The sequence below is a fragment of the Sabethes cyaneus genome, chromosome 1, assembly GCF_943734655.1.
Source record: "Sabethes cyaneus chromosome 1, idSabCyanKW18_F2, whole genome shotgun sequence".
NCBI lineage: Eukaryota > Metazoa > Arthropoda > Insecta > Diptera > Culicidae > Sabethes > Sabethes cyaneus.
Genome location: NC_071353.1, coordinates 93,678,436 through 93,704,274, shown reverse-complemented (window position 1 = coordinate 93,704,274; position 25,839 = coordinate 93,678,436). Strand labels below are relative to the sequence as shown.

General features: G+C 39.8%; 2 protein-coding genes across 2 annotated transcripts; both read left to right on the top strand.

The window, feature by feature from the left end:
* The first annotated feature begins 291 nt into the window (after positions 1–291).
* On the top strand, positions 292–1,083 carry LOC128745957 (uncharacterized). The gene has a single exon (XM_053843013.1). It carries the CDS (start codon positions 292–294, stop codon positions 1,081–1,083), a length of 792 nt encoding a protein of 263 aa, XP_053698988.1.
* Positions 1,084–22,463: 21,380 nt separating this feature from the next.
* On the top strand, positions 22,464–24,374 carry LOC128745956 (uncharacterized). Its single transcript, XM_053843012.1, has one exon. It carries the CDS (start codon positions 22,464–22,466, stop codon positions 24,372–24,374), a length of 1,911 nt encoding a protein of 636 aa, XP_053698987.1.
* Positions 24,375–25,839: the final 1,465 nt, after the last annotated feature.

The window sequence follows — 25,839 nt, the reverse complement described above, 5'->3', positions numbered from 1 at the left end:
AGAAGGAAGTATTTTAGTTTTTGTTTTCACGCAAGTTTTGACAACGCGGCATAGGATTTCGTAGGAGTGCGAACAGGCTTAAAATCTCTTTTAGTATCGTAGTCGCGAATGGATAGATAATGCGCATTGATCAAGGGTAAGTCGCTTAGAACATTGAGGCAGGCTCAATTTAGAGTACAGCTGACCTCATTGATTGCAATTGCGGTACATTCATTTCACAGTTTATGGCACACTGTGACCCACTTTTTTGACATTTAAATTTTGAAATGTTAGAAATTGGCAGCCCTGCCAATGTTTGTTAATGTCGCCAAGCCGACAAAAGAATCCGACTATATTAAATGCCAGGGCTTTTGCGAGACGGTGGCTCACTTTAAGTGCGCTGGCCTAAGCAGCCAGTTGTTTACTAAAGTAAAATCCCACACCGATAATGTTCTCTGGTTTTGCGACGGTTGTCTAAAGCTATTGAAATGGGCTACTTTTCGCCCTACAATTGCTGCACTTGGTAACACTATTGCCGAATTAGTTACACAACAAACTGCCGCCATCAATGAATTGAAGGAAGTGATTCGTAAGGACGGAATGAAATCCGCTTATCCGGTAGCCTCGAAATCTGATATAACGCCGCGTGCTCCTCAAAACAACTGGCCGTCTATCCACCGTCCGGCACCTAAGCGCCGTAGAGAAGACCAGTTTATTTCCAACCGGGACATCATTGTTGGAACGAATGCCAATTTGTCGACGACAGTTGCCACTGTTCCTTTAGCGGAAAAAAAATTCTGGATTTACTTATCCAGAATTCACCCCGACGTACCGGTTCAGAACGTCCATGACATGGTAAAGGAATGCTTACAGTGCGACGACCCACCTGAAGTTGTTAAATTGGTGAAAAAAGATGTCGACATGAACTCGCTGCGATTTATCTCCTACAAAGTGGGTGTCGATCAAAAGCTCAAAACTGCCGCTCTATCACCAAGTACATGGCCCGCCGGAATTTTCTTTAGAGAATTTGAGGATTATGGGTCAAAAAACGGCCGTGGAGTAATAACAGTAACGCCTATGGTAGCTTCACCGGTTATTCCTTAGCCGAAGTTAGTCTACCGCCGGAGGGATCGGGGGGCCAGCTGGCCCCCCTTCCAGTTAAGTATATGTGTTTTAATAGCTTTCCAAAAAGTCAGAAAAGGTGTTTGTTTTCTAGCCCACTTGAACGAGTCGAGATCTGTGATGAATTAGTGGAAAATACTTTGCGTAATGAGCATCTGATTAATATCGATTGCGACATGCCTGTCATTGACTGTGACGTTGATGATTTTAATGTATACAAGGTCCCCTGTACCACGTTAGATAACCCACGGATGTATCAATACGATGTGCCTGATGGATTTCCTGCTCGGTCAGGTAATAATTTGCACAGTATATGCCCTGTTGAAGCTAGGCTGGATTCTGCACCCCTTTTAAATGAAGCAAACTTTCAGTCCAATGCCGAACGACCATTGTTTGTCGCCAACTCGTCCGCAGCTACGGATTCGAATGCCAACATGGAACGGAGTAGTGAACACAATAGCTTCATTGATGTGTACCGGCACGGTCATCTGGAATTCTACTATCAGAATGTGAGGGGATTGCGTACAAAAATTGACGAACTGTTTATTGCTGTCTCAGGCGCTGATTACGATGTCTTTGTTCTCACCGAAACCTGGCTAAACGACGAAATCAACTCACTTCAATTGTTTGAATCAAGGTACACGACATATCGCAATGATCGTGACTCAGAAAGCTCAGGTAAATCTCGAGGAGGAGGCGTCCTCATTGCTGTATCGAACCGATTAGAATCAAGACTCAATCGAAAGATCACATGTGACTTTGAACAATTATGGGTTGACGTCAGTACACATGACACTAATGTCTGTGTAGGTGCTGTTTACATTCCCCCAGACATCGCGGACAACGCTATAGCTATTCAAAAGCATATAGATACAATGCTTGCTGTAACGAACTCTTTAAAATCTCATACTACTCATTTGTTATTCGGAGACTATAACCAACCAGGCCTGGTTTGGAATACAAGTCATTCCGGACGTGTTTTTGCCGATCCTTCTGAATCCAGTTTTAGTAGATCCAGTGTGGCGTTATTAGATGGGATGTCATTACTCAACATGACACAAATATGCACGGTCACCAACAGGCGAAATCGTACCCTTGACCTCGTGTTCGTAAATGAAGAAGCGTCACTGAATTGCGATATTGCCGAAGCGTGCGAGCCGTTAGTTAATATCGACCCGCATCACCCTCCGCTCTTAGTTAAATTAGCATGCACTATACAAGCTCGCTTTGAAGAGTTAGCTGAATCTAGGGAATTTAATTTTTCTAAAACAGACTTTGTCGAGCTTCAGAATTCTCTACTTACAATCAACTGGGGAACCTTGTTAAGCCAGGTAGCTGACATTGATACTACTGTAGAATTATTTTCGCTGACGTTGAAACAATTATTCACTAATTTTGTTCCATCACCACGTCCTCGGCCAAAACCTCCATGGTCCAACCGGCGACTTCGTGATTTAAAACGTATTAGGGCAGCTGCGTTACGAAACTACTCCAGGCGACGAAATCCAATGACAAAACTTGTGTTTACCACAGCAAGCAATAATTACAAAGTATACAACCGCTTTCTCTACTCTAGGCATGTAATACGTACGCAGTCAGAACTTAGACAAAATCCAAAACGGTTTTGGTCATTTGTGAACAGTAAACGCAAAGAAAGCGGTCTTCCTACCAGAATGTTTTTAGGAAATGAAAATTCAAATACAGTTGAAGGCATCTGCGCTTTGTTTGCGAAACATTTTTCGAGTGTGTTCAACCAGTCTACGGCTAGCTCGATACAGGTGGAAAATGCGCTTCGTGACGTCCCCAGAAATATGATAAACTTGAGTAGCTTCAGTTTTACTGACGAAGATGTACTGGATGCTATTAAAAAATTAAAACCCTCTACATCAGCTGGTCCAGACGGCATTCCCGCCATTATCCTAAAAAGATGTGCAACGGCGCTTTGTATCCTACTGAAAATGATATTCAACAAATCTTTGTCGCAAGGAATATTTCCTGACTGCTGGAAAAAATCAGTGATGTTTCCCGTGTTTAAAAAAGGAAATAAGCACGACATAGCTAACTATCGAGGAATAACATCGCTGTCTGCTGGATCAAAATTGTTTGAGATTTTAGTTGGCAATGTCCTTTTACGTGAATTTAAGTCTTATATCTCCACGGATCAGCATGGTTTCTACCCTGGTAGATCGACAACGACAAACTTACTTCAGTTTACATCCCACTGCATTAGAAACATAGAAAGTGGTGCGCAAGTAGACACTATCTACACCGATTTGAAGGCTGCGTTCGATCGCGTTGATCATTCAATACTGTTAGCTAAAATTGAACGTCTAGGAGCTTCAATTCAGTTTACTGATTGGTTGAAATCTTACCTTGTTGACCGTTCACTAAGTGTCAAATTGGGATGCATTGAGTCATACAGCTTCGCTAGCTTGTCCGGTGTTCCTCAGGGGAGCAATCTAGGACCGCTACTGTTTTCCTTATATTTCAACGATGTCTGCTTCGGTATCCCATCCGGCTGTAAACTTATATATGCTGATGATTTAAAACTGTTCCTTGTTGTACGAACTGTAGCGGACTGCATTGAGCTGCAACGGTTCTTGGACTGTTTTTGTAACTGGTGCTTACGGAATCTACTGACCCTCAGTATATCAAAATGTTTTGTGATTACTTTTACGCGCAAGAAAAGTCCATTTCTGTGGAACTATATGGCATCTGGAGAACTACTCGAAAGAGTATCAGTAATCAGAGATCTTGGTATACTACTTGACTCACAACTCTCCTTCAAGCATCATTATTCACACATCATAGCTCACGCGAATAGAAACCTTGGCTTTATAATGAGAATCGCCAGAGAGTTCACTGACCCGTTTTGCTTACGTTCGTTATATTTTTCTCTAGTCCGCTCCATTTTGGAGAGCTCAGCAGTAATTTGGAGTCCGTATACCGAAATTTGGATCAACCGGCTTGAAGCAGTTCAAGCTAGGTTTTTACGCTATGCTCTTAGGTCTCTGCCGTGGCAGAATCCAAACCACTTGCCATCTTATGCTGACCGTTGTCGACTACTGGGGATCGACACACTGGAAAAGAGACGGAATATCTTCAAAGCCGTTTTCGTGGGAAAGCTATTAACCGGTGAAATAGACGCCCCAAATATTCTCTCCCAAGTTAATATAAATGTGCCCTTCAGAACCTTAAGGTCACGAGATTTTCTGCGCCTTACTTTCCACCGCACCGAATACGGTCAAAACGAACCCGTTAGGGGAATGTGTGACGTCTTCAATAATGCCTTTGAACTGTTTGACTTTAATTTATCGAGTGTTAGTTTTAAAAACAGACTTAAACAAATGTTGTAATGTGCGTTTCTTAGTTCAAAATATGTTATTTAAATTTGTTAAATGTTAGTTATTGTAATGTACATAGTTTGTAAGACTGAATATTGTAACGTCTTTGTAGCAATGACAAAAGATGGTGGGGTTTTTACGCGCACTTGAGGGTCGACCTCAGGTGGGCTTTTCCCCACCCCCAATTTTCATTGAGGCCTTAGAGGTCAGATGAAAGAAATCTATACCTATAAAGAAGGATTTCTGTCTGTCTGTCTGTCTGTCTGTCTGTCTGTCTGTCTGTCCTGTGTTCCTTATAGAATCAAAAACTACTGAACCAATCGGCGTGAAAATTTGCATGTAGAGGTTTTTGGGGCCAGGAAAGGTTTTAGTGATGGTTAGAGACCCCTCCCCCCACTAAGAGGGGGGGCTCCCATACAAATGAAACACAAATTTCTGCATAACTCGAGAACTAATCAAGCAAACAGAACCAAATTTGGCATGTGGGTGTTTTCGGTGACAAGAATTTATTCTAGGGTAATTTGAGACCCCTCCCCTCTTTATAAGGGGAATTATAACTCCTCTCCCCTTTAAGAGGGGGGGTTTCCATACAAATTTCCTCAGAACTCGAGAACTAATCAAGCAAATGGAACCAAATTTGGCATGTGCAGGTTTTCGAGGGCAAGAAAATTTTCTATGTTGAATTAGGACCCCTCCTCACTTTAAGAGGAGGGGCTCCTGTACAAATGAAATACCAATTTCCTCATAACTCGAGAACTAATCAAGCAAATGGAACCAAATTTGGCATGTGTGTGTTTTTGAAGACAAAATTTTTTTCTATGATGAATTGGGACCCCTCCCCACTTTAAGAGGGGGGGGGGCTCCTATACAAACGAAATACAAATTTCTTTATAACTCGAGAGCTAATCCAGCAAATGGAACCAAATTTGGCATGTAGGTGTTTTTGGAGGCAAGAATGTTTTCTATGATGAATAAGAACCTCTCCCCACTTTAGGAGGGGGGGCTCCTATACAAATGAAATACAAATTTCCTCATAACTCGAGAACTAATCAAGCAAATAGAACCAAATTTGGCATGTGGGTGTCTTCGGTGACAATAATTTATTCTATGGTAAATTGAGACCCCTCCCTCTTTATAAGGGGAATTGTAACTCCTCTCCTCTTTAAGGGGGGGGGGCTTCCATACAAATTTCCTCATAACTCGAGAACTAATCAAGCAAATGGAACCAACTTTGGCATGTGAATTTTTCGAGGGCAAGAAAATTTTCTACGGTGAATTACGACCCCTCCCCACTCTAAGAGGGGGGGCTCCTGTACAAATGAAATACAAATTTCCTCCTAACTCGAGAACTAATCAAGCAAATAGAACAACATTTGGCATGTGGGTGTTTTTTTTTTTGGTGACAAGAATTTATTCTATGGTGAATTGAGACCCCTCCCCTCTTTATAAGAGGAATTATATCTCCTCTCCCCTTTAAGAGGGGGGACTTCCATACAAATTTCCTCATAACTCGAGAACTAATCAAGCAAATGCAACCAAATTTGGCATGTGAAGGTTTTCGAGAGCAAGAAAATTTTCTATGGTGAATTAGGACCCCTCCCCACTTTAAGAGGAGGGGCTCCTGTACAAATGAAATACAAATTTCCTCATAACTCGAGAACTAATCAAGCGAATTGAACCAAATTTGGCATGTGTGTGTTTTTGGAGACAATTTTTTTTTCAATGATGAATTGGGACCACTCCCCACTTTAGGAGGGGGGGTCCTATACAAACGAAATACAAATATCCTCATAACTCGAGAACTAATCCAGCAAATGGAACCAAATTTGGCGTGTAGGTGTTTTTGGAGGCAAGAATTTTTTCTGTGATGAATTAGGACCTCTTCCCACATTAGGAGGGGGGGCTCCAATACAAATGAACTACAAATTTCCCCATAACTCGAGAACTAATCAAGCAAATAGAACCAAATTCGGCATGTGGAGGTTTTTGGAGGCAAAAATATTTTCTACGGTGAATTAGGATCCTTCCACACTTCAAGAGGGGGGGCTTCTACACAAATGAAATACAAATTTCCTCATAATTCGAGAACTAATCAAGCAAATGGAACCATATTTGGCATGTGGGTGTTTTTGGAGGCAACCATTTTTCCCATGATGAATTAGGACTTCTTACCTTTTTAGGAGGGGGGGAGGCTCCCATTCAAACGAAATACAAATTTGCTCATAACTTTAGAACTAATCAAGCAAATGGAACCAAATTTAGCATGTAGGAGATTTTTGAGTCTTGAATTTATTTTATGATAGTTAGAGACCTCTCACCCCTGTGGTAGGGGGATATGGACTCTCATACAAATAAAACAGAAATTTTTGCGAAACTCAAAAACTAATCCAACTCGAGAAATTCGAGACTCTTCCATAAAACATTAATCAATAACAAGACCACAAAAACTATCTATAGTAACACTAGATCATTCAGGACGAGCCGGTCGCGAGTGTTGCCGGTGACCCGCCGTCGGAAGCGCCGCCCACTGGGGGGCTTGCAAAACTCGAGAAGTGACAAAGATCATCCGAGATTCATGATTTATGTACAACACAGGTTAATTTGTGGCAATACGAAGTTTGCCGGGTCAGCTAGTAATAAATAAATAAATAAATAAATAAATGTCAAAACGATCAAACGGTCAATCTGAGCGCAGGCGAATTAGACAGGTTTCACATGATCAGCACCTCGGCAGCACAGTAAGGCACAGACTGAACAAAATTTCCATGAAAGAGGTGAACGGAATGTTCTCAGCGACTTACCCTTGGCATTGATGTTTCATAAAACATCTGTGTAACAATTGGTTGCATATAGGCTCCACCTCTTGCGCTTTTTCAATAACATAACAGTTCGATAAAGGTAACTGATGCGAACTTTTACCAGACTTGAATGTTTCAATTATAGTTGCGTAACCCTTCATACAACAAGTGGTGCTGCTTGGGTATAAATATTATGTAATTGAACTGAAAATGTTCGATAGTACATCCATAGACTAACCGACGTAACACTGAAGCCTCATTCCATCGTCAATACAAACGATCATTTCAAATTTTCGCTTAAGCCAAGACTCAAACAACAGTCGCTGTGCGAGAACGCCGCTCGCCTGCGCTGGCGCTGATGTCAGATATTATACAAGTAAACTAATAGCATTGGTAAATTTATAGCAACCTACTCTGCGTAGCGTGAAGACTGCACCAGGTGATGTTTAGGGAGGTGAGTTTTAGGGGTGTCAATGAAACGATGTTTTGTTAGAAAATTTGTTCGAAGTGTTACGTCTGTTAGTCTCTGGTACATCTAAAATTAGTATTAGGACAGGAAGTTTTGTGCTGAAAAACTTTATTTTTAATAGGTCCCACTTGCCCCGGGTGCTTTGAAGTGCCGACCTTATTTCGACCCATTTTTGAATGCTGTTTGTCAAATTAAACAACTAGTTTTCGGGTGTAATTTGTTAATACATTCATTATGTTTACCTGTTATCAGAAAAACATGTACTTTTACGAAAAACCTGTGGCCAAAATATCATTTATAGAAAGGTGCGTCAAACTTACAACGCAAATTGAAAATAACGATCAAATTTAAAATCCAATTTTGGTGTTTGAAATGCCTGTTATAAATAATCTAACTTTCAATGCATACGTTTGAGTTGTAGGGTACGGGAGGGTATTTCCAGCCCATTAAGCGGTAGCTTGAACAATATTCAGGAATTTCGTGGAAACCACAGACTAACAGACGTAACACTGCGAACAAATTTTCTAACAGAACATCGTTTCAATGACATCCCTAAAACTTGGAAAAAATACTAGCATCACCTGGTGCAGTCTTTGCGCTACGCAGAGTAGTTTGCTATAAATTTAGCAATGCTATAAATTTACTTGTGTATTATTTGACAACAGCGCCAACGCAGGCTAGCGGCGTTCTCGCGCAGCGACTGTTGTTTGAGTCTTAGTTTAAGCGAAAATTTGAAATGATCGTTTTTATTGACGATGGAATGAGGCTTCAGTGTTACGTCTGTTAGTCTGTGTTGAAACTATATTTATTCGAGACAAGATTTTTATACCAGTTGATAGAATAATATTTACTGAATATCGGCGTGTATTTTGATCTTAATGAAACGCTACTGAATTTGAGTTATAGTTGCGAGAAATGATGAAGTCGCTGCGACTAAATTGGGCCCATTTTCTATAGTGCTGTCTGTGTTTTTTAAATTCGACAGGCCGAACTAGCCAGTAAAGGGCGTAAATGCTTTTCAAAAACAGATCAAAAGCGAGACCGATAGATAACATGTCGGTATTGCCTAGATATCGGCTCTTTGAAGACAACTAGTTTTGCAGTGACAACAGCTTGCTGCTGGCGCTAGTGTATCATTGAATCGTACATATACACTAGCACCAGTAGCAAGTGGGTTGTCAGTGGTGTTACTAGATATGTTAACGAGATAGAAGAGCTTTAGGAGTAATTGCCTCACACACTGGTAGTAGTGTAACTAGAGCACCATATGCTGAAATTAAAAGCAGAATGCTGCAAGTGCTAGTGAATGAAAATTGATTTATATTTTCATATCAGAAGGAAATTTTTGTGTTTTTCCGTGATAAAAAGAAGTAGAATTGTTCTGTGATATCATATTCACAGCTGTTTAGTTTCTAGAATAAGTAAACGTGATCATAATTGTGTTTTCCAAACCATCATCAAGAGCAGATACGCGTAAGCCATTGCTGGTCGTTTTTCAGCCTGATTACGTGCCAGTGGAAAAACAGTGGTTTTGATGTTTATTGAATAAAATTTAGCAAATTACTTACATTTTTATGAAAATAGTTATAACACATTAAAGCCTATGAGTGCTGCATTCGTTTCAGTATTGTTGTATAGCGGCAAAGTTTTTATTTGGGAAAGCGCAGCAAAAAAGGTAATGTATGCCGAATTTAGTAGCGTGATACCCTCCCTTACCCTATATTTCATTTCTAGAAAGGTTCGGTTGGAGAAAATGAGGTTGAAGAGAGTTATGAGCTCCGTTCTCACTTAATATTCCCACTTGCCCCGGGCAACTTACTTGAATTTAATTTTTGTGTCAAATCTCTACTGATAAAGTTTTTGTTTAAAGTAATTCCCTACTTTTTGAATAAGATATTTCTGGCAAGTCAATGTCACAATACATCTATGTAAGTACTGGTCGCGGTGATGAATTCCCACAATATAATCAATATACATATATAGAAAGCCAGTGTCGCTGCAGTGCGCGTGGTAAACATCACACACGTTCAGATAGGGGAATGTCGTCGTGGTTGGGCCGCCTTTTTGACATTCGCCCATAACTTCCGTTTTAAAAAGATTTATTAAAATCTAAATAGATCGTTGGAAAGGTTTAAGAATAAGTTATACTCCTGGAAAATTTTGAATTGATTGCTTAAAAAATAGTAAAGTTATAGGCATGTACGTGAAGACAAAAAATGTTGTCATACTCGGGCCACGTTGTACAGGTTGGGCCACCGCTCTTAATCCAAGAAATACGCATTGAAACTCTATGTAGAGACATCAAAAGAATGAATTTCGTGAGCAACGGCCCATATAAGTATAAATATCCTATTTCTAATAACATCCTTGCGAAATTTTTGGTGATCTTGTAAAATCAATATTACTACAATCGCGTTTTCGGATGTGTACTACTGCAATGAAAAATCAACAACAATCTAGGTTTTTATTGTACTAATTAGGCTTTATTTCATCACATTTCCTGCGACTGACGTTCTCTAGCGAAAATTGCGCTTCTGTGCTTAAAATTATGGTGGCCCAACCATGACTACACAAGTGGCCTGACCTTTACAATAAGCGCTTTTGTAGCATTTACCCCCTTACCCTACCCAAATGCCTAACTGGACGTGATTTTTCAATAGCCTTCGAATAGAGCACAACACACTTAATAAATTTTCAATATTTATCCCGGTAATTTCATTTCATGAAACATTTCTTGAAGAAAAGTTAACTGCACTTGCAAAACTTTTTTTGTATTGTTTCAATCAGTGAGTTCAGTACGCGTGTTTTGAATACACGATTGAAACTCACAATATTGTGAAAAGTTAGCTGTCACAGTAAGAAGTTTTACAATGCTTGTACAAAGGTATCACGAGTTACTAAAACTGAAAAAATCGTGGTGGCCCGACCATAACAGTGGCCCGACGATAACGACATTACCCTAATGTATTTACATTATATATGCATATGTGTGTGTGCCTGAGATTCATCAAAAGGGGAATCTCATTGTCAAACTTTGATAACCAGTTTAAAATTTCAAATATGGCTGCCAAGTAATGTGATTGGAAACTTCGCTTGCTTCAAATTTCTGAAAAAAACCGGTGCAAAAGGGCGCAGTTGTGGGATTCAATTCATCCGGACGAAAAAAAAAGAATGTTTAAAAACATTTCACTGGCATGAAAACGATGAAAACACAGCGTTGAGCGCACTTATGACCAACGTAAATTGATATATACCATGTATATGACAATGCGAGCTGCCATATTTACTTTGCACTAACACATCTACACTAGTTCTGTGATTTCGAGCATTTTGTATGGAAAATTAGTTAATTTAAAAAACAAAACGTTGGATACACAAGATTTGCCGGTTTTTTTCTTACAGCTTTTATGTTTATGCTTAGAAGATTATTTCTAATATGTATTTTCACGGATATATCGAGGTGCATCATTCCAAATTGCGAGCGGAAATTTTTTCGTCAAAACGGTATCAAGATGTTTCAGAGGAATGTTCTTATATCAATTTCCTACGAGTAATAAAACAAAAAAGAAATTATTTAAAATGCTCGGACATGATTTTTCAACAAGCGACATGAGCAACATTTTTATCCGCCCGCGATATATTTCGTCTGATTTCTGATGGTAGACTTTTAAAGTGTTGATTATTATCCAAGACTGTTTTTTAGCAATCTAAGATTACTTTTTTATGGTTTTCTACGTAGTGTTGAGACGTGAGCGGGTAAATTTATGATAAAAAGGTATCAACTTGGCACAGTATATGAAACACGTCTCGGATATGACCGATTTGACTAATCGGACTGAAGTCATTTTAAGGTAGAATTTTGTCATCAATATTAAAAAAGTGATTTCTAAAAATGACTTGAATCAATTTAAAGATTTTCAAGCAGTAGCACAAGCACAGAGAACAGACATCCATTCAGGAACAAATTTTTCGGGAATACTTGGATAAAATTTCAAATTAAAGTCACCTAATATGCTAGCGACAACACCACTATAGTTTCCCAACTAAATGATTCATTTGATTTGCACACTGACAACCTTTGGCTCCTCTGGCGCTAGTATATATGGATTACCGTGTACCCCCGTGTAGAGATCAGGCTGTTTCATAGTGGGCTGATTATTTGCATCAGTGTTTATATGCAGAAACGAAATCTAAAACCACTTACTCTTATACTCCGAAACGTCAGTTATCTTGTGTAACTGTGTGTGGGTGATCAACTCATCGGTTGTGAAAACGCGCGAACAAATTACTAAAACACTTGGATACAGACTAGCGTCGCAAACGGTAGCAAGCGACTCATACTCATGATCGAACGACTCTACACCCCGCTGGAATGACCTTCCTTAATCTGAACATTTTCAATGTGAACCCCGTTGGTATGAATGCGTTCACATTAAAAACTGATCAAGCGTCATACACAATTGACGGTTAAGTTGACCGGGCAAATTAAAAAACAGCAAAAAAAACTTTTTTTTTGTTAGGGGGGACTTATAGCGAATTCATAAATTAACCTGGGTTCGTGCTAACTCGAACCCGAAATTTATGAACGATACGGGCAGTTTGACAAATCGACCCGTAAACCGTAATGCTAGACAGTTTTAACCTGCGCTTCAAACTGAATGCTGTCAGTTTAACCAGAATGCAATCTCGGTTAATTTATGAACGCTTTGACAGCACTTCGATCAAAACTGAGTGCCAATCGACCTGAGGCAGCTTAATTTATGAATTTGCTATTAGACTACTTTGTCCATTGAATTGAACTTTTGTAGTATATCCTTATTTGCTGTACGTGTCAGACAAACCAAACACCATTATACAAGTGATTGGCCATTTGCCGCTACACGTTCCCAGTCAGGTATGATATGGTTTATGAAACCAATAACCTTCCCGGGATTAGCAGACCAAAGCTCACCGGGAGATAAATAACCCTTGTCGAGAAATTTAAATCTGCTCGTATATAACGCACCACAACCACAGAGAACAGACATCCAAGCGAAAGGTCCCCACTTGGATAAAACTTATGTCAAATTAGTTGGGAAACTATAGTGATGATGTCGCTAAAGGCGCATAAAATTCTACACTAAACTCACAACAGCTAGCTTCTGGTGCTAGCATAACGCTCACAGTCCATATATACTAGCGCCAGAGGAGCCAAAGGCTGTCAGTGTACAAATCAAAAGAATCATTTAGTTGGGAAACTATAGTGGTGGGGACGCTAGCATATTAGGTGATTTTAATTTGAAATTTTATCCAAGAATTCCCGAAACATTTGTTCCTGAATGGATGTCTGTTCTCTGTGGTTTCACTTTCAAGATTGCAAAAGCGACAGATATCATTATCAACCCGACCAATGTTTTGCCTTTCTACTATATAAATATATAGTATAAAGGTATAGAAATCACTAGGAAAACCGGAAATGGAAAGAAGGTCCTGCGGGCCGAATGTTATATACCATTCGACTCAGTTTCGAAAACTGAGCATTTTCTGTGTGTGTGTATGTATGTGTGTGTTTAATCTCACTCACTTTTCTCGGTGATGGGTGGACCGATTTTAATGTTCTTAGTGTCAAATGAAAGGTCTAGGTGTCCTTGACGCACCACTATCAGAAGTGATTGTCATTGTTTGACTAATAGCATTTGTCCCGGTGATGCACTTCGGATGAAGTGCACTGCTGCGCTGGGAGTTGTTCTCCAAATATCAGAGGGTGCTAACAGCCCTCTTTCTAAGAACCTTAATCTTTTATTGAGAATTGCCGGACATCGGCATAACAGGTGCTTCGAGTCTTCTTTTTCTATGCCGCAGAAGCGACATGTATCATCATGAAGTTTTCCCATTAGCTTCAGATGATAGCGGCTCGGACAATGTACTGTTATAAGACCAGTATAAATGTTTAAATCTTTCTTCGAAAGCTCCAGTATTTTGCGAGTAATTGAAACGTTAGGAGAGATGAAACGTTTCGACTGCCTAGCATTGAAAGTGTTATTCCAATTTGATTCCACTTTCGTACATTCCCATGCTTTTAGCTCCATTTTTAAAGCAGAAGCAGATAAGCAACAGAAGGGCTCAGGTCCTACAAATTGATGAGATGATCCGAGTCTTGCTAGTGCATCAGCTCTCTCATTTCCATCAATTCCACAGTGACCTGGGACCCAGTACAAGTTGACTTGGTTACGACGAGACAATTTTTGGAGTGATTGAATACATTCCCAGACAAGTTTTGATGTGCATGTCGCCGACTTTAGAGCGTTTAGAGCTGCTTGGCTGTCGGACATGATGCATATATTTGAATGTTTATAGTTTCTGCGCAAGCACACAGTCGTACATTCTAGAATTGCTTGTATTTCAGCTTGGAATACAGTTGGCCATCTGCCCATAGAAATTGACATGTCTATTCCTGGGCCAGTGACTCCTGCTCCCACTTGATTGTCCATTTTTGAACCATCTGTATAGAAAACTGTCGAGCCTGGACGAATATCGGGACCACCATCTTCCCAGGAATCACGTCTAGGCTCAAATACACGAAATATTCGGTTGAAGTTGTATTTTTTCTCCATCCAATCTTCATTACTGGTTACAAGAGGATTAATACTAATAGTTTTTAGAATACTGAGATGACCTGTTAAATCCCCTTCAAAAAGGTTCATTGATCTTTTGATGCTCAGAGCACTTTTTTCAGCTTCTAATTGTATAAACTGATGCAATGGAAGTATATAGAGTAAAGCATCCAATGCCTTCGAAGGTGTACTTCTCATTGCACCTGTTATTGAGAGAGTGGCTAGCCTTTGAAGTTTTTCCAGCTTTATTTGGGTAGTTTTCTCTTTCGTTTTTGGCCACCAGACCAACGAAGCATAGGTAATCCTGGGTCTGACAATGGCCGAATAGATCCAATGGATCATCTTCGGTTTCAGTCCCCATTGCTTACCAAACGTTCTTTTACAGATCCATAGAGCATTTCCCAGTAAACCATTTGGTTTGTATATCTCGATTGCAACTGAGGTATACAAAATCATATCTGAACGAAAAAGTTATATTTCACGCCATATAAGAACATATATGTACCAAAGTGGAGGCGACATACGTGCGAAAATTTTGACAACTATTTGTAGTTCCATTTTGCGCCGTTTTTATAACACGCAACTAAATACTCCTGAATATATGATTAAGATATAATCAAATATTGCAATTGTCTATCCTGCTTTATAATTCACAGTCATGAATTGTATATGAAGACACGCACGACTGCAAAACAACTTATTGTTCACTTCGATTTGACATACTCTAATCATTATACAATTCCAATGTGAAATTCACATGAAAAGGATTTAATGTGAACTTTCTATTACGATTTTGTGTTATCTGGGTTGTTGCTTTGTTTACTGCTTGCTCTAGATGTGTGTTCCAATTGAATTTTCTGTCAAGAAATACTCCAAGATATTTAACAGTGTCTGAAAGTTTTAAAAGTGTTCCTTTCAATCTGATGTTATTTAATGTAAATTTTTTCCTTCTCGTAAATGGTATGATAGTAGTTTTATTGGCATTTATGCTGAGACCCTGCCTATCACACCATGATGAAATCAAATTTAAAGCCATTTGCATTCGGTCAGCGATAATAGAATCAAATTTTCCTCGAACAATTATGACTATATCATCTGCGAAGCCAATTATTTCAAAGCCTAGCGCCGTCAACTTTTGAAGAAGATCATCAACTATTAAAGACCACAGTAGAGGTGATATTACGCCTCCTTGTGGGCAACCTTTTACTGCTCTAATGCTTATAGATGAGCTTCCAAGGCTTGCTGATATCTCCCTTTTTGATAAAATTTCGCTAATCCAGTCGATAATGGATATATCGAAACCACGTTTCGTCATAGCCGTAATCATTGAATTATGAGATGAATTATCAAATGCGCCTTCTATGTCAAGGAAGGCACCTAGTGAAATTTCTTTCGGTTCAAAAGACTTTTCTAGTTTTTTTTACAACAGTTTGTACTGCTGTTATTGAAGATTTGCCTTCTTGATATGCGAATTGATATTCGCTCAAAGGATCTTTGGCTAAATATGATGATTTTATATGCTCATCAATTATTTTTTCCATTGTTTTTAACACAACGGACGATAAGCTTATCGGCCTGAAGGATTTTGGTGAAGTCTTATCCTTCTTATTAGCCTTCGGAATGAACGTGACCCGTACTTGTCGCCATACTGCTGGTATATGACCTAGTATCAGGCTTGATTGAAAAAAGTTTGTTAGAATAGGTGTTAAAAACGCCTTGCCCTTCTGTAGTAGTACAGGAAAAATTCCATCCCTACCCGGTGATTTGAAGGGTTCAAAAGTGTCAATCGCCCATTCAACCTTGCTTCTTGTAAAAATTTTTTTTGGCCAAAGTACAAGCATCATTCCTGTTTCTATCTAACCCAGTCATTTCACTCGCTATTTCGAGACTGTCTGTCCTGGTTTCAAGATTTACAGTTCTCAATGCCGGTGCACTTTGGTCTCCGCATGTATTAATGATTGAACAGGGAAAATGTGTTCTCATCATTAACTCTAATGTTTCCTTAGTTGAGTTAGTAAAAGAGCCATCCTCTTTTTTCAAAGTACCTAACCCATTAGAATGATCTTTAGCGAGGATTTTCTGCAATCTAGCAGTTGCTGGAGTATTTTCAATGTTTTCACATGTGTGCCTCCAGTGAATCCTCTTTGATCTTCGTATTTCCCTATTATAGGCAGTGAGAGGTTGTTTATACTCCTCCCACTGTTGTGTTCTTTTTGCCCGGTAAAATAATTTCCGAGTTTTCTTTCTAAATTTCTCCAAAGTTTTGTTCCACCAAGGACATCTCTATTCGTAGAGCGTTCCTTTGCAGGACAGCTTTCGTGATAAGCTTGTTGGATCAGGTTTGAAAGTTGTTTTGAGTTGTCCTCAAGTTCTTTACATGTCCTTGAGCAGCCTTTCAAGTTCTTGACTCCAACCTTCAGTTTCATATTATACTGATCCCAGTTTGTTTTCCTGGGATCTCTTATAATTTCCTTAAGTTGCTGATTAGCTTCGTAATCAAATATGATTTGCTTGTGATCGGACAAAGATTCTTCATCCGATACGTGCCAATTTTTTATTTTATCAGTCATCGTTGGACTGCATAGTGTTAAGTCAAGTACTTCTTGCCTTATTGCGTTTACAAAAGTTGGCTCTTCCCCTTTATTGCATATATCTATATCATTTGATGATATATAGTCTAAAAGGAGTTCACCTCTGTTATTGGTATCTGTGCTGGCCCAAACAGTGTGATGATGACACCCCGTTAGGCATACGGACGTTAGGCATACAGACGCGAGGCATAGTACGCTAGGCATAATGGATATAAGGCATACGGATACAAGGCATATAGACGCGAGGCCGAATAGACACGAGGCCGAATAGACGCGAGGCCGAATAGACGCAAGGCCGAATAGACGCAAGGCCGAATAGACGCGAGGCCGAATGGATGCGAGGCCGAATGGACACCTGGCCTAAAGATGTGCAGAGCAAAAGCAACACATATAGCATACGACGTGACATGCGGTTAATCCTCCGCTCCGTTAATCCAAAATTGATCCAATTACCGATTGGCTCAATGTAATATGCCAACCATTTGTTTATTAAAAAGAACAGAATGATTTCTTTGCAAAACACAGTGTCGTTTAAAACACGGAAAACACGTCAGTGGTGAAATAATAACTTTAACTATTTTCCATTTTCGATTTTTTTGTGTTTAGCGGTATTGGGTTTAATGTTCTAATATCCAAATTTTATCTTTTTGTTAAGTAAGAAGTACCCTCTGCAATAGTTCCACGACATTAGCCCAAAACCCACTAGCCCGAATGTAACATAACGAATGGCTTCGTAACCGCAAGGTTGCAGAATTTGCTTGATGAGCGAATCTTTGAAGAAACAAAACCATTTTACTTAAAGACGGGATTATTCTCAGGTCACTCATTACCGATCCTTCGTGCCGAATTTTATATTATCCCAATGATGTTCCTTATAGAGTTAATATACTGGTAAGAGGAGCTGTTGAGAATGCACCAACGAAGGATGATAACCTCATGCGACCTCGCCAGAGTTATATAATTGCATATTGATACAATTAGATGTAATAATCTTATCGAATACTTACTTATCTAAACTGAAATGATTCCTTTAAAAGTATCAAATATTCGCAGCCCGACTACGCCTTCAATCCTCTAGGAAAACTTGTTATCTATAATGTCGCAGAATAAATTTTTTCGTATATTTCGTCATTAAGTCAAAAAGTTACTTTTTTATAAAAATATATTTCGTGAATGTTACTTTTAGAAACGCAATTATTAACTTTTACCTGATGTTGTGTAGTCTGTTGTTAAAAAAGTTAAGGTTAAGTTTTGAAACGGAGTGTAGCACCCACGCTTTGCTTTCGGTTTTATTGAATCCCAAGAATACTAAAGAACACACAACACACAACAATGGCGATTTACCTGATGTTATTAATTGTTATGTAAACTTTATTTGAAAACTAGTCCCGCTCTAACCTAATTTATAAATGCTTTAACAAAAGATCACCGCTTATTCAGTGTGATAGCCACAAAAAGCGGCTTTGCCGCTTTAAATTTTCCAAAAGTTAAATCGATGCGAGGACTAGGGAAAACTAACTAGGGGTCGGTAGACCTAGGAAAACGAATAGACCCAGACAGATGTGATTTCTGCAGGGGGGCTGCCCCCCGCAGTGGCCGGCGCTTCCGACGGCGGGTCACCGGCGAACACTCGCCGTTGCCTGCGGCCGGCTCGCCCTGAATCTTCTAGGAAACACGTGATACTAACATGGTAAAAAGGTTTCATATCTTATGATAAGCATAACTCATAACTTGCTTAACCGAGCTTACTTTTGTCACCTCAATTTAATTGAATTAACGAATACGCCTCAAATGTTTTTAGCGATCAATTGAGAAAATTGTCGTATATTCGGGTTACTGTCACATTTAGGCAAGTGCCCTTCTGTAACACCTCCGTTACCAAAAAATCACAGAAAATGAAATTCGCGTTAGACAAAGATTTGAATTGGATCTATCACGCTGTATAAAACTTCGAAATGAAATGCAAAGCCAGATGACGCACCCTGTGCCAGCAGAACACAACTGTGTTTTTAGCTTGAAAAACAGAAAGCGGCTTTGTCGTCGATGTGAGAACTAGGAAAAACTAACTAGGGTCAGTAGTCCGAGGAAAGCGAACCGGTTCGCCCTGAATCATCTGTTTGCAGCATCTGGCTAGTAAGCTGACTAACCACTTCGATTCCTCATCGTTGTGCAGGTGATCTAATGTCTATTCGGCCTCGCGTCCATTCGGCCTCGTGTCCATTCGGCCTCGTGTCCATTCGGCCTCACGTCTATTCGGCCTCTCGTCCATTCGGCCTTGCGAACATTCGGCCTCACGTCCATTATGCCTTTTGGAAATATGCCCTCCATCCAGTATGCCTCATATCCATTATGCCTGACGTCTGTATGCCTAGCGTACTATGCCTTGCGTCCGTATGCCTAACGTCTGTATGCCTCGTGTCCCGTTCCCCAGTGTGATGGGCGTTTGCATCACATCCAATTACAAGTGCTTTGTTTTGTTTCTTGCAGTAAGAAACCAAATTTACCACTTCTGGTGGAGGTACTTCACCCAAATCTCCTGGAAAATATGCAGATGCTACGCAAATTTCAGTCGTGCCATGGGTCGTTGGAACCTCCATCATTATTGCTGTGAGATCTTTTGTAATCAATTCTGTAATTGGAAAACTTTTTATGTTTTCACTTGCTAAAATGGCAGCTCTTGGCGTGAGCTCACCTTCGGCGTAAATCAATTTACACGACTTTGTAGGAATTCCTTGTATCCTACCTTTATAGGTCCAGGGCTCCTGGATCAGTGCTACATCCAGGTTGCTTTCTGTGAATCTTCTACAAAGTACAGCAGTTGCTCCCTTTGCATGGTGAAGATTCACCTGGACAAATTTAACATTTTTTCTTTGTAATTTTATATGATTTGTGGTACGACCGGGCTGTTTTGGGTTTAGTCCTGCACCGTCGACACAACTGGGTCCTGGGATTTGACTGATTATATCAGCATCGCCAGTTTCCTCTTGGGTCTTATCGATGTCAGGGTCCCTCCTGAGTGCTGATTCCCCACTTGATTTGTTATTTATATTTATATTAAAAGTTTCATTAATTGTTTCCATCTCAATGGTCTTAATTTGCTGGGAGAAAGAATCAGCTGTCCGTTACCAGCTTAGAACAGAGGGAGCAAATTACTGCACGGGGTGCCCTGGTACCATGCAGGCTCCGTTCGACCTTGGGAGACTTAATTAGACCCCCCCAAGCATTCATCCTTAGGCACGGGTCGCGTTACACCGAGGATTGGGGTCCTCCTCCGCAATTTACTCAGAATGCAGCATGCTCCAATGTTGCTTGCTACATTGGGAGCAAACGTTTTTTTTACAAGATTTTCTGCGGAAGAGACTCGGTGTGCAGATCTAGATGGATCCATCACGTGTTTGTCATGGAGCCATCCAGCGCTGCACACCGAAAGACAAATCTCAACACTCCTCCTTTATCCTGGCTTGTGACAGACAGTTTGGGTCCTGATCCAATTTCCCCATCACTTGTTCACTCTTTTTATGGAGTTACACGTGCTAGTTCATCAGCGTGGTCCCTCACTGGCGGAGTTTAGGTGTCCCATAGGTCGCTATTGAATTTCATACTGATCGGAATTTTAGTTCAAAAGTTATGTACAAAAATACGAAAAAGATGGGGCTTGATTTTCTCGTAGGTCCCTTAACCGATTTGAACCAAATTGATTGTATATGAAAGAGGAGCCTTGCAGACTCTTAACTTCCAAATTTCATAACGATTGGACTTGTAGTTTGAAAGTTACATAAAGAAATGTGAAACAATAGTATTTACAACATATTTTTGTTACATATAAGCATTAATTCAATGTAAAACATCACACGATTTATTATCATTTGAAAATTACTGTTGAGATCTATCAAACGAAACCGAGTTATTGATAATCGGACGGTTCATTCAAAAGTTATTGAAACTTTAACACTTAAGCACCGTATAACGTATATTAAATGTTGATTGTATTCAATGTGTGTAATGTATGTGTGTATGTATGTATGTATGTATGTATGTATGTATGTATGTATGTATGTATGTATGTATGTATGTATGTATGTATGTATGTATGTATGTATGTATGTATGTATGTATGTATGTATGTATGTATGTATGTATGTATGTATGTATGTATGTATGTATGTATGTATGTATGTATGTATGTATGTATGTATGTATGTATGTATGTATGTATGTATGTATGTATGTATGTATGTATGTATGTATGTATGTATGTATGTATGTATGTATGTATGTATGTATGTATGTATGTATGTATGTATGTATGTATGTATGTATGTATGTATGTATGTATGTATGTATGTATGTATGTATGTATGTATGTATGTATGTATGTATGTATGTATGTATGTATGTATGTATGTATGTATGTATGTATGTATGTATGTATGTATGTATGCATGTATGTATGCATGTATGTATGAATGTATGTATGTATGTATGTATGTATGTATGTATATGTGTGTTTGTGATGACAATTTGCAATTTTGAAATTTGCATTGAAATTCACGAAAAGTGTGAAGCATGTCAATTGTCTGAAGATTTTGAAGCCTCTTAGTGGAAGTGGAATACGAACTCTGAAATTAAAGAAAAGAGAAAACTTTTTCCAACTAAATTCCACTATTTAATATTTATTTACGACAGATACGTATACCTTCAACGGCTTCGAAATAAGGCACTGATGAAGCCTGCACGTTGTCGGCGAACAACGTATCTGTCGCAAATAAATATTAAATACAGTAGTATTTCGAATTTGGCAACAAATGCGTTTCGCCTATGTTGCCAAAATCAAGACCCTTTTTGATATGAAAAAATTGAATTGAATTGTTCGAAACATTCTATAACCGCAAACTTTTTTTCATGAACACACTAAGGGCAATATTTTTTCGTCATTTAAAGTAATGCGGAAACTGACTGATATTTAAGCGTACTTTTGGAAGTAAAACATTGTAAGACGGAATAATTTCGGATCGCACTGATTAAAAGCAAACGCACGGATTGGCTATACAAATTCAACTGACTCATAAATCTATTTGTTCCCTTACTGTTGCATCTGAGAATAAATGTGACGGAGCTTATCGCTGCGTCCTCTATGGACGAAATGGATTATTACGATTTGTCTTTTGCTTTGCCTTTGTTAACGATAAGTAAACGAGAACAATATAGTATCTATATAATTTAAGCTGTTTTGTGCGAAATGAGTCAGTTGTTCAAAATACACGATCAAGAACGATCACGATAGTTTTATTTGACCGAAAATTCGTCCCGTGCCGAAGATCATACTCTCGTTTCGAAGTCGATTGGATGCTGCTGCGGTTCACTACCGTTTTCTGGATTACTGGTGGAAGTTACTAATAGATCGACACATTTCTTTCGTTTGCGGTTGGTGCTGCCGGTGTTCGAACTTGCTGTGCTATTGGATGAGCAGCAACATACTGGTGCAGTGACCAGGATTGGATCGAATTTCGTGCTGCTCGTCATACCTGTAGCTATATCATCATCTTAACAATAATATAAATTTCGAAATGGCGGAACAACAGAAAACCACTTTACTTTCACGGCGGGATACGATAATAGCCGCTTTGCAACGAACAGAAACGTTTGTAGCTGAATATAATGAGGAGCGCGATAAGCTGCAAGTTCCTCTGAGAATTCAATATTTGGACAATATGTGGGCGACGCTGGAAAGTGTGCAAGGACAATTGGAAGATATGGAAGCGTCTTCTGAGGACAGACAGTTACTAGCCGATGCTCGCGCCAGTTTCGAACCACGGTTTTTTGCGACGAAGGCCAATCTTATTTCAAAATTCCCCACTTCTGGTTCAAACAATTCGCGTACGCCCGTTTCTGCTGCCTTGTCAGGAATAAAGTTACCTACAATCGCCCTCCCTGAGTTTGACGGAGATTATAATCAATGGTTGGCATTCCATGACACATTTTTAGCCCTCATTCATTCCAATCAAGAAGTTCCTGCAATCCAGAAATTCCACTACCTGAAAGCTGCTGTTAAAGGAGAGGCAGCACAATTGATTGAGTCTATTGCGATCAGCTCAGGAAATTATCAGTTGGCATGGGATACACTGATAAGTCGCTATGCAAACGAGTACCTGTTAAAAAAGCGTCACTTGCAAGCTTTATTTGACATACCTTCCATGGAAATAGAAACAGCTGCCACCTTGCATTGGCTAATTGACGAATTTCAACGCCATGTTAAAATTTTGCATCGGTTGGGAGAGCCAACAGAACTATGGAGCAGTATGTTGGAGCATTTGCTTTGTTCGCGCCTTCATGATGACTCTCTCAAGACATGGGAAGATCATGCTTCAACATTAAGTCATCCAAACTACGAATGTTTAGTAGAGTTTTTACAACGACGTGTAAGAGTTCTAGAATCGATCGCTGTCAACCATCATATATCTCCATCCAGTGCGTATGTGCCAGTTTGTCCAGTACAGTGTCATGCAACAAGTGCTTCCAGTAGCACTGATCGTTGTCCGGCGTGCAGCCAGCCGCATTCGCTAATTCGTTGTGATATGTTCCATCGCTTATCCCCAGTTGAACGACAACAATTTGCATACTCAAAACGTTTGTGCAACAATTGCTTAAGAATCGGTCATATTGCGAGAAATTGCACCTCGGAATTCAGTTGTAGAAAATGCTATCGTCGCCATAACACTTTACTGCATCCGGACGCCATCGAGAGCCAAAGAACAAGTGAAAATTCAGTACATTTTGTTGCAGAAAATACGATGCCACAACCAACAGAATCGACTACACAAGCCACAAACATCGTTACAGAATCAACCCCAAGCATCGCGATTAGTGCATCAACGCAAAATCAAGCTGAAAGTGTTTTTCTCATGACAGCCATTGTTTCAATTGTCGATGCTCATGGTCAATCGCATTCGGCTCGTGCATTATTAGATAGCGCATCACAGCCTAATCTAATTTCTGAAAGGCTGGCGCGTATTCTGCAGTTAAAAAAGAAAAGGGCCAACGTCACAATACAAAGTGCGGGTAATCTATCGAAAACCATAAGTGCTTCAGTTGCTACGAAGGTCAGATCGAGAAGAAACTCATTTTCATGTGATGCTGACTTTCTTGTCATGGACCATGTCACGGCTAACCTTCCGAGTAACGACGTATCAATCGCAGATTGGAAAATTCCAAATGATGTGTTTTTAGCAGATTCAACATTCAACAGTAGTACACCCATCGACTTAGTTCTTGGTGCCAAGCATTTTTGCTCGTTTTTTCCCACTGCAGCACGTATGGAACGGGATGCGAATTTGCCATTATTAGTTGAAAGTGTGTTTGGCTGGGTGGAAACTGGCGCCGCAAAAAATCTCAATTCCAACGCAACTCGATCGTTACCGGCTGCTAATAATTCCTTAGTGTATTCACAACCGGATAACTTAGAGGCATTCGCTTTTTGAATTTAATAATTCAAGGGGGCCGGGATGTTGCATCTGAGAATAAATGTGACGGAGCTTATCGCTGCGTCCTCTATGGACGAAATGGATTAATACGATTTGTCTTTTGCTTTGCCTTTGTTAACGATAAGTAAACGAGAACAATATAGTGTCTATATAATTTAAGCTGTTTTGTGCGAAATGAGTCAGTTGTTCAAAATACACGATCAAGAACGATCACGATAGTTTTATTTGACCGAAAATTCGTCCCGTGCCGAAGATCATACTCTCGTTTCGAAGTCGATTGGATGCTGCTGCGGTTCACTACCGTTTTCTGGACTACTGGTGGAAGTTACTAATAGATCGACACATTTCTTTCGTTTGCTGTTGGTGCTGCCGGTGTTCGAACTTGCTGTGCTATTGGATGAGCAGCAACAATAATATCCAATAATAAGTACAATAGCAATCAATACAAAGGTTTGTTAAAGTTTATTAATTTAATAGTAAATGTAAGTTAGGGTTGTTCATTAATCAATTTGAAATTCGTATCACTTCAACATCGGACACCACAGCTTTTATTTCGACCCGCAATAAGCTAATCTTCACTCGAACCGTTAGATTGGGTTTCGTCATCGTCACTGTCTTCGACCAACCTGTTGATTAACCTTGGCTTCATCCGTTCTGCAGCGAACACTGTCGACGTTCGACGCTGTGTCAATTGTACGCCAGGAACATCGGCTATCAAATAGCGATCATTTCCTAGCGCTTTCTGAACGACGTACGGCCCCTTGTATCGTGGTTCCAATTTCCGACTCTGCCCGGTGGCCTGCAGATCTTTTACAACGAGCACGAGATCGCCTTCGTAGTATTTCCTGGCTGGCTTCCTGCGCTCATCGAAGTATTTCTTTTGCTTCTGCTGCTCCACCTTTATTCTCGCTTGCACTAACTGTTTTAGCTCACCCGATCGACCTTCAGGGCACTCACTGGCGAACATCATCGTTAGCTGGTTTTCGACAATGTCTCGAGGATTGTAGCTGAAAAGAAGTGTGTTTGGTGACAGCTTGGTTGTGCTGTTAACCATCGAGTTCAACCCCCACTGAATGATTCGCAAATGTTTGTCCCAGTTTTTGGTATCCTCCTTCACCATGCACCTTATAGAATCCAAAACACTTCGATTGGCACGCTCTACTTGACCGTTTGCACGCGGGGTTCCAACCGCCACCTTCACATGTATAATCCCCAACTGTACACAAAAACTCTCGAACTCCTTGGATGTATACGCAGTACCACGATCTGTGATGATGCGTTTCGGTTTCCCAAAGGTTGCAAACACCTCGTTTAACATTACGATCACTGGGCCAGTTTTCGTATTACGGACTGCCTTCAATATCACATATTTCATAAAACCATCCACTAATACCACAAGATATTCATTTTGAAGCGATGAGCGAATGAACGGACCTAAATGGTCCAGATGAATAGTATCAAA

Coding starts and splice junctions, on each gene's coding strand:
- LOC128745956 (XM_053843012.1), top strand. CDS start 22,464: ATGGCGGAACAACAGAAAACCACTTTACTTTCACGGCGGGATACGATA.
- LOC128745957 (XM_053843013.1), top strand. CDS start 292: ATGTTTGTTAATGTCGCCAAGCCGACAAAAGAATCCGACTATATTAAA.